The sequence below is a fragment of the Solanum verrucosum genome, unplaced genomic scaffold (assembly GCF_900185275.1).
Source record: "Solanum verrucosum unplaced genomic scaffold, falcon-dt-bn FXZP01000213.1, whole genome shotgun sequence".
NCBI lineage: Eukaryota > Viridiplantae > Streptophyta > Magnoliopsida > Solanales > Solanaceae > Solanum > Solanum verrucosum.
The window spans coordinates 674,283-684,942 of record NW_026020043.1 but is presented as its reverse complement, the minus strand read 5'-3'; the positions used below and the strand labels follow the sequence as shown (position 1 = coordinate 684,942).

Here is a 10,660-nt window from a genome sequence, read left to right as displayed (position 1 = left end):
TGAAAAATAGCATTACCTGATTCTATCACAATATTATCTTCAAGATTAAAAAATCTATAGGTTGTACTATTTGAAGCATAACCAAGAAAAGCACAAGTAGTAACTTTCTTACCCAATTTTGTAATATTGGGATCCATTAGCCTCACAAAGGCTAGACAACCCCAAACTCTTAGATATCCCAAACTTGGCTTGTAACCTTTTCACAATTCAAAAGGTGTCAATTTAGATTTTTTATGAGGCACACGATTCAACACATAACAAGCAATTAAAATAGCTTCACCCCAAAAATTTGAAGGTGCATGTGACTCAATAAGCATGTCATTAGTCAGTTCAACCAAAGTTTTATTTTTCCTTTCCGCTACTCCATTAGATGAAGGAGAGTAAGGAGGAGTAGTTTCATGAATTATTTCCAATGATCTAACAAAAGAATTAAAACTCATTTGACTCATATTCACGGCCTCTATCACTTCTACTTCTTTTTATTTTTCTTCCAAACTGATTTTCAACTTCATGGAGATAAACTTTAAAGTTTTCAAAAGCATCACTTTTATTTTTCATCAAGTAAACATATATAAACTTAGAAAAATCATCAATGAAAGTGATAAAATATCTATTACCTCCACGATTTAACATTCCACCAAATTCACAAATATCAGTATGAACTAATTCTAACAAATCAGTTTTTCTTTCATCTTGAAAATGAGGCCTTTTAGTGATTTTGGCTTTACTACAAGCCTCACACTTTTCAAAATTCTTTTTAAATCATTGGGATTAATCCTAAACTACTCATGATTTCAACATAACGATCATTAATATGACACAAATGAGCATGCCAAAAATTGGTAGAAGAAAGCATATAAACATAAATAGAAACTTTATTCATTTCAACATCAGTTTAAACATCCCATCACAAGCATACCCCTTCCCCATAAAAATACCCTTCTTTACTATTACATATTGATCAGATTCAATAATCTGTTTAAAGTCTGCTTTATTAAGAAGAAAACTAGACATCAATTTTTTTCTCATGGAAGGAGTATAAAGTACACCTTTCAAAGTTAACACCCTTCCAGAGGTAAAACACAATTCGACATCTCCCGTTCCAAGCACTTGAGTAGTATGTGAATCACCATGCGTGATGGTTTTGAGCTCCTCAAAATGAGTCTATTTTTTAAACCAGTCTTTGTCATAACAGACATGACGGTTTACACCAGAATCAGCCCACCATCCATCAACACTCTCAACCATGTTTATGTCGGTAATTACCACCACAAAAGGTTATTTGGTAACGTTTGCCTGAGGGTTAGGACCACGTTTCCAGAATCTGCAAAATCGAGCAATATGCCCACTCTTGCCACAAACAAAGCACGGCCCCTTATCTTGAACTTCTTGATTTTGTGCTTGGTTATTTTCACCATTATTTTTCTTGGGAGGTCTACCATTGTTTTTCTTGAACCTTTTCTTCTTAGGTTTCAAAGAAGTATTTTTGTGAGTTTCAGGAGTAGCATTATTTGAAGTAATTAAATTTACCTTCGTTGTGATGTTGTTCTCTTCTGTTTGTAAAAGTGCATCTTGGCCTCTTGCCTCTTCTTCCATGCGAATTTTCATTATCAAGGTTTCAAGGGAGGTTTCCTTTTGTTTGTGGCGCATAGTTTTTTGAAATTCCTTCCAAGAAGGTGGAAGCTTATCTACTATGCCACAAATAATAAGGTTATCTCCAACTTTTACCTCCTCGGACCTTAGCTCTCCAACAATCATTATAAAGTCTTGAGCTTGGTCTACCACTGATTTGTTGTCCACCATTTGGAAACGAAAAAATCTACTAGCCGCATATTTTTTCGCTCCAGCCTCTTCGGTATCATACTTACTCTACAATGCTTTTCAAATTTTCTTTGCACTAGAGTAAGTTCTATCATAATAATCATAAAAATTATCAGATAGACAATTAAGAATATAATACCAACACTTATAGGAATCACCATCATACTTTTCCACTTTCTCTAGATGAGAAATAGTTTCATCATCATTCATAGAGGTGATGTCTACTTTATTATGATTCTTCTCAGTTAACACATAAGAAACATTGAGAAGACTTAAGTAGAAAAGTATTTTACCCTTTCATCTCTTAAAATGGTTACCATTGAACCGAAATGGCTTGTTAAGGTCTCCCATCTTGACATCCGCATTTTTTTCAATTGTAGCCATGGTGAATCTCCTTAAAATTGTTAGTGAAAACTTACAAAATTACAATTGAAAATAAAAATGAAGAAAATAAATCTCTTCAGGCTGAGGCGCGGATATCTCACTCTCTTTAAGGAGATTCAAGCCCACTGCAGCAAATGTTTTCACCAATCCAACAGTAGTCCTTCTTGACTTGTCCCCTCCAGGATACAACAGCCTAATCACAAAATATAACTCAACAACTCTGGACAAGAGTTGAGTCCAAAGCTCCACAAAAAGAACACCTCCCTTCAACTAATAAGAACTATCTTTTTGACTAACTCTTTCACTCTATAGTTTTCTTATGTGTTGTGTGTAACAAACCAAATGAAGACCACCACTATTTATAGTACAAGAAGTCTTCCTAGAAATGAATAGGAAGATAATGGGGTAGTAAATAGTGAAGATAAATGGCCTAAAGGTTACATAGGTTACAAGAAATAATGGAGAAGTAATTAAAAGAATTAGTGGTCATAGTTGACCACCTTCTGCCACTCACGGCAACCTCAAGTTGAACGTTTTGTAACCACCAAATAATGAGCAATAAAACACATGCACAGTGAGTAACCAAAGTGAGTAATTAGGCATAAGAAAAGTCCACTAACGGACAACAAAAGAAATGCCGTAATTTCCAACTTTCTCTGCACATTCACTAAGGCTGAAATGCAATTAAGCCTAGGACACAATTATGAGACTATTTTAATAATAAATAAATATTAAAATGCTCAAAAAGACCAACATAAAGTAATGCGTAGAGATATATAAATACGCCTAACATCAATTATTTTGGAATTCTATCTATAAAAGTTAACTCTTTGTGATAATAACTATTTTTCAATTACAAAAATTAAAAAAATGGTCATTCGTAAAATTTTCTCAAATAATAGTCACCTACCCCATTTTGATAGTTTATCTCTAAGTCTTAGGTGAATTTAATTGGTACCGAAAATTATGTCTTGACAAAACGTCAGGAAAGTCCAAAAAAGGTATTGAGCTTAGCTAGACTAATTTAGAGGATAGAGAATATACGATGGAGATAAGAATATAAATAGTTTCACATCTTGATTTTGTTGTGTAACCGGTGGATACACAACAAACTGAAATGGAGTAGTAGTTTTCATCTTCTTTTTAAAGAGATTAGAATCTAACACTTGGCTGGTGATCTCTAATTTATCTAAGAGAAGACATTTAAACAGGAAAGGACAAGAGACAAGACAGGTTTGGCATAAGAGGACAAAGAAAAATTGACTACGATTACTAGTAGTGCTAGAGTGTATACTCTTTCATTCTTAATGAAGATAAAGTACTAAAAATAATTGTGAATTTAGTGTAAATTATTAGTTTCGTTCTCAAATTATTGATAACTTCAAAAATATCACATTACTTAACTAATTAAACTTAGATACATCATCGATCTGCCACGTGAGATAAAAAGTAGTCTCAAACTCTTGTAGGAGCATGAAGTTCTTAATAAAAAGACTAGAGAAATATGTGAAATCACCCCTGAACATAGCGAGAATTTAGGAGTGTATTTCACTCATGTTGCAAGATTGAGAGTGTATTTAAGTTCAGTTAGTCAAGTAAATGAATGTTTTTAAGATTGTCAATTGTTTGGAAATGAAACTAATATTTCGCGTCGAGTTCAGACGTGTTTTCAATACTTCCCTCTTCTTAATTAGAAACTTTGATTTCAAATTCAAGATACGACGTCGCATTTGATAAGAAGCACTTTATCATTAGTTTGAGACTTTCCTGTGTAAATCCAAATTAATCTAACTTTAAAACCAAAATTTTATTAGAATTGGCATTGCGGGAATAAGGATTAAGTAACCCATTGGGTATCCTTGTGTAGGGGTGTACATGACCGGGTTGGTTAGGATTTTTCAAATATCAAACCAAACCATGCGTGTCGAATTTTTAAATTTATAAACCAAACTAAACCAATAAAAGTCGGGTTTTTCAACCTTGGGTTTTTTGGATTTTTTCTGGTTTTTTCGAATTTTCGGGTTATTTCGGGTTTTTCCGGTAAAGTATTCATGCAAACATATAATTTACTTATACTTCAAATATTTCTTTAGTCCTACCAAAATACAATTATCTAAGGTGTTTCTTAATTTAAAAAAAAAAACACAAAATATGATATGATTAATGACACTAAAATATCCAACAAAAAAAATGAAATCGTGTAAAACAATTATTGCAAATTAAGAAGTCATAATGAAAATGATCATAATTTAAAAGTACTAAATCATGCTAAACTAAGTTTAATAAGTATTAGTTACATGACTAAATATTAAAGGAAATTAAAATTAGATTATTATTTTAATTGTCTAAATCAATGTAAAACTAAAGAACAAATATTCAATATTATTGTCATTCTTAGTGTTGAATTGATTTTCTTTTTGTATTAGTATTAATTTGATCTTGATTTAAGCTTTATTATAATTACCAACATATGTGGACTATAATCTTTATTTGACCATTCAGAATTTTAAGTTTCAAACTTGAAATAATATATTAAAAGATAAAAACTATGAAAAGTATAAGAAATATTAAAAATTATATCAAAGTAAATATTTTTATGTATAAAATAAAATTTTAAAATTATATATATATATATATATATAATGTCGGGTTGATTTGGTCTCAGATTGGTTTTTTTAGTTAAAACCAAATCAACCCAAATATAGTCGGGGTTTTTTTTCAATACCAAACTACTAATCAATTTTTTTTTCTATTTAACTCGATTTATAGTTTGATTCGATTTTCAATTTTCGATTTTGTACACCTTGCCTTGTGAGTTGTGAAGCCCCTTTGTACAAAGTAGTGTTTTTTTGGGACCGCAATAAACATGGCATCCAGCTCATCAACCATCCATGCCTTCATTTATTTCGTCCTTGTCCCTCAATTATTAACCCCTATCTCCTCCTTTTCCCACATACTCAAACTCACACACATTTATTAACTATTTCATATACTATTTATTTCGTTGGGCTTGTTATAAATAACGTTAAAGACTTCACTATGTCACTAATTACTTGTCCACTTTTTCTTTTATAGTTGTTCTTAATTACTTGTTTATTTTGACAAATCAAGAAAGAACAATTTTTTGTATCTATTATACCCTCAATTAATTACTTTGAAAAAGGTAGAACTTTTTGAAAATCTTAAGTTTTTAATCCATCTAATTCATAATTAATATGGGTAAAATGGTAAACTTACTATATCAATAATTATTTTTCTTAATAGGTGTGTCAATTCAAAAATGAATAAGTAATTTGGGACAGAGGGACTATTAGGTGAGATAAATCCATTTTTAATCGGTTCAAATACAAGAGAAATGATTTTACAAATATCTTTTGTACCTTGTTCATCAATTTCATGCGTTATATTTTAGTAATGGCATAATATATATATAAACACACACTTAAATTTGACCATACGAGTAAACATTCCAACTTTGAATATACACATTTAGACATCTCAAGTTATCTTCATTGTGTCAGTTACTCACAAATCATCATTTAAACATTTTCAAATTTTATGTGTCACTCAATGTCGGATGTCCATGAGATAAAGAGTGTATGAGTTGAAGTGTTGAGTGACCAGTTGAGACTAAATTAAAGTGTCTAAATGTGCATTCTAAAAGTTGAAATGCTTATCTATCAACTAAAACCAAATTTAAAAGTCTCTTTATATATTTTAGCCTCTATTAATGCAATATGAAACGAGTCATAAAACTAAAACAACATTGATAAACCAAGCCATATAAACAAGCTTTTATTTATTTATTTTACAATTGACACGTTTTTTAAAAAATAATTATTAATATAAATACTTTATCATAAACTGATTTTTAAAAAAATGGAACATTAATGGAGCACAAGTAAATGTGAATTGGAATAGATAAAGTGGGCTGTAAATTTGGAACGTGAAACACAATAAAAGGTGATCCAACCTTAACATCGTGCGAGTAGATAGAAATTAATAGCAACTTCTTTCTTCTGACATTTTCTGCTCACTCCATCTTTAAGGGTGGCGGCTCATCTTATTACCTCACTCAACATAACATTTTATTCAACTATAATAATACTTCCTCCGTCCCATTTTATGTGACATCATTTCTTTTTTGGTGAGTCTCAAAAAAAATATCACATTTTCTAATATGGTAAGTATTTAAAGGTACAATTCCTTTTTCACCATTATTGGTCCCACTTAATCTTAAAATAATACTCCAATACATTTATGAGGAGAGAGAAAAGTGAGTCTATTTTTTTAAAGGGCAATTTGGTAAACATTTCAAAGTTTTCATTTATTTCTTAAACTCCGTGTCCGGTCAAATGTTGTCACATAAAATGAGACAAAGGAAGTACTCCCTCCGTTTCACAAAGAATGACCTCCTTTCTTTTTTAGTCAGTTTCAAAAAAATGACCTCTTTCCTTTTTTGGTAACATTTTACTTTTTGTTTTTCACGTGGCATGTTTAAGACCACAAGATTAAGGGCAATTTTGTACATTTGACATAACTTTAATTTAGGACCACAAGATCCAAAAGTCTTCTTTAATTTCTTAAACTTCGTGTCAAGTCAAACCAAATCAATCTTTTTGAAACGGAGGGAGTATATATTATAGGCAAAAGGGTCTAATCGACCCTTATACTTGTATACGTTTGTTTTATAGACCCTTCTACTTAACTTGTTATCAACTGGACCATTCAACTCAATAATATTCAATATATTAAATCTCTCTGACCATTGACCATGCTTATGTGGCATTAAGATGGCTGAGTTGGCTAGAGAGCATAAATACACGCGTGTTAAGGCAAATGTACACCATATTTAAAATTAAAAAATATTAAAATTATAAAAGAATAAAATAATTAATATAAAAATAAAATAAAAATTGAAAAACCTTCTTCTTCACCCCACCCACCTACTTTTTCAGGCATCCCCATCCCTACTCAACTTTTTTTTTTCATTTTCTTCTGACAATCCATACGCTGGAGGCGGCAAGGAGTCCTATGGCATGCTGGTTCGACAAAGGCGGCAAGGAGTCTCCTTCTGATTCGAGAGAGGCGGCGATGATAGGCGGTCCTTGGTGTTTTGCGGGGATCACTGATGGTGCAGAGAAAGAAAGACAATGAAGGGGAGAACGAGGCGGGTGAGCGGCGAGGAGCTAGTCACACCGGGTGAAGAGGTTTGGCCACCGAAGTTGTGGTGCGGCAGCTTAGATTTATGGAGGTTGGAGAAGAATGAAAGGAAAATGTAGAAGGTGATCGACGAATAGAGACGTGTGAGGGAGAAAGTATTTGTGTGGTCTCGCCGACAAGAGGAGTGGTGGCTGTGGCAACTATCTCCGGCGAATTTTGGCCATTTCATGGCTGGATCGGGTAGAAGACGAGTGGAGACCCAAAATTTACATTAAAGATAAATTAATAATTTTTAATAATAGTTAATACATATAATTATGACGTGGTATTAATTTAAGTGACATGGATTTGGCATGTCATCTATTCAAGGGAGAGTGAGCAATAGACATGGTAAGAAGGGTTTAACAATCATTTTTTAATTGAGTTTAGAGGTTTAGTTGGTAAAGGGTTAAGTAGAAAGATCCATAATACAAACACATACAAATATAAGGTCCACCATACCCTTTTGCCTATATTATATGCTCTATTATTTTGGCAAAGAAAGTTTTTGCCTTTTTAATTTGTTTTTTTTTTTTTTATCACCTTATGCTACTGCCTGGTTTTCTTACCCTTCTTAGGAATTTGGATGCTTATCATCCGAACAATTTTCATATAAAACTGATATATATGATGTTATACTTATTTAATTTGAACTATTTTTTTATAATGTGATTTAACAGAACCATGCTAAACATGCTACATGTTAAATGAGGTAAACGAAGCTCTTATTATTTTAAAATTTGTCAAAAAAAAATATATGTCATATAAATCGAGAACGTCTAAAAGCATGTTGATATCGACAAGTAGCAGAGAGGAACGTGTATAAACATGTTGTAGTTTTCCAGAATCTTCCTTTTCTTTGCAATGGCCATGCGGAAAGATTTGTTCTCGTATCTCATTTAACGTCGTTTCATGCTTTCCTAAATAATTATATGAACGGAGAAAATAGCTTAAAATAATTATATTCAAACACAAGAAATACTTTTTTCTTAATTAAAATTTTTTAGATAATTTTTTTAATTTTCCTTTATCAAAATACTTATTTAACAGTATAATTTCTTCCTTTATTTAATTTCAACTGTCAATAAAACCCTTGTCAATTTGGTGGTTGTTACCTTAATGGCAACGGGCCGGAACACTTATTTTCTTCTTAGGTGGTACATGAAAATCAAAATACTACCTCCCTTTTAATTTATTATAACTCTGTCGACGTTATTTGACTAGAGCTTAAAAAATAAAGAAATACTTTATTATAGTTATTGTCTTTATTAAAATTATTTTTAGTGGAACCTAATAAAAATAAAAATGGAAATAATATTAAATAGTGTCAAATAATGTAACGTAAGATTCATTTAGAATAGTTTTAAAACGGAAAGAGACAAGTACCTTTTTCAGTCTTTCTAAAAATAAAATATTAACACACACCCTTAATTCAAAAAAAATAAAAAAATCTTAAATTTCGAGTTTAAATTAAAATAAATCAATTCTATACACAGGGAGTATATGAGTTATGCATCAGAAGATTGAGTAATTAAGTGTTGCATGATGATGAGGAAAAATCAATTAAATTGCAATGAAAATATAGAATGTGAATGAGAAGTTGACTTCACAATTGTTACAAAATTGACTAAAGTTTTGTTACATTCTATACGAATATGATGAATTAAGTTAAACTAATAGAAAAAATTACAGGAGCATAATAAGAAGAATGGTCACGAATTTTACAGATTACCAGGAGATGAGAGAAACAAGACAAATTCACTTCAGCATTCCATTTTTCTTCAAAATCTTTGCCCTCATTTGTAGATCTGTGTGATTCCGACACTTTATTTAATTTCACATTTTCCCCCCATTAATTTCAATGGAAAATCAACAACGCAATGAACACCGTAACGAAAATAGAAGATTTGGGTGAAAATACAGTGAGCTTAAAAGCAGCAGATTGTGAAGGCGGTGGAGGATTATAAAAGTAGAACGGGAAATACGGAACAATTGGATTTGGAGGTGGAGGAGTAGGTCCAGAAGGGTAATTTTGGTAAGGTGGAGGTGGTGAATAGTAGTAGTTCCCTCCGCCGCCGCCGCCGCCGCCACCGCCAAAGGAAGAAGGCGGTGGTGGCGGTGGAGAGTAGTAGTAGTAATTTCCCCCGGAACTAGGGGGAGAAGGTGGAGGAGGACAATTATAAGAGGTAGAAGGCGGTGGAGGAGACGGCGGAGGAGGCGACGGCGGCTGAGGTGGCGGCGGAGATGGAGTGGCGCAAGGGTTGTCACATGCGGCGCACATTGTACATTCAATCTGATACTTTGAACCTGCCCAAGTCGTTCCATTAGCATTTACCAAATTACCCTCATTTTCCATACTCGTTATCATCATAGTCACTATAAAGATCGAAAAAGCTAACTTCACTCCCATTTTCTCAAGATTTTGATCAAATTGGCTTAGAGAAGAGTGAGTTGAGACAATAGTGTTAGTGGAAATAGAGATGGAAAGGGGAAAGGAGAGGGTTCACTTGTAAATGAAGCTATAGAAAATGCTCTAATCTTTTAAGAGGCATTAAGAAAGGTGTTAAATAAAATATAAATATAGTAGAGTGGAGTGGAGTAAGGTGTAAAAAATTAAAGTGATGTGAGGAGCCTTCATGTTCAAAAAGATAGACCCACCGACACGTTTTACTTTCTTACTCTAACACCGAACGCGCAACCAAGGGTATTCTTGTCCATATAATTTTGATTATTCTTCGGAAAATGGGTGGGTCATACAATTTTTTTTTTATAATTGTGGTGCTAGTGTTTGAGCTAGTTATAACACGCAAGGGTGTAGTTTGTGATTAATAAAATAGTTTGGGAAACATGAGGACTCTCAAGTTTAAATTTTAATGTAAGGGAAAAAATTTAGATGATTCGAGTTTTCAATTGTTCAACTTTTAGCGGACAAATTGTCACGTAGTATAGTGCTAATGGGAGGTGTGGTGGATACCTTGTGAACGTATAACTTAACTAGTTTCATGGAAAATCTACTAGGCTACTAACTCTCTCATCAACACACAAGTAGCTATAAATATTTTGATATATGACGACAAATTTTAGAAGTATTCATTTTTTTTCTTAAATTTTGTACAAAGTTAAGTCTATATTGGAAATACAGATAATGAGGAGTCATGTCATATTCCATAATAATCCTAGCTAGTTCGGGATATATTGAAATGTCTTTTACAACTCAATTTGATCATATGTAGATGAAAATTGCAACCATAAA

At 32.3% G+C, this 10,660-nt stretch overlaps 1 protein-coding gene across 1 annotated transcript; it reads right to left on the bottom strand.

The window, feature by feature from the left end:
* Positions 1–9,108: 9,108 nt before the first annotated feature.
* On the bottom strand, positions 9,109–9,817 carry LOC125821715 (leucine-rich repeat extensin-like protein 3). Its single transcript, XM_049501100.1, has one exon. The coding sequence runs from the start codon at positions 9,815–9,817 to the stop codon at positions 9,266–9,268; it is 552 nt and encodes a 183-aa protein (XP_049357057.1). The 3' UTR covers positions 9,109–9,265.
* Between the last annotated feature and the right edge of the window lie 843 nt (positions 9,818–10,660).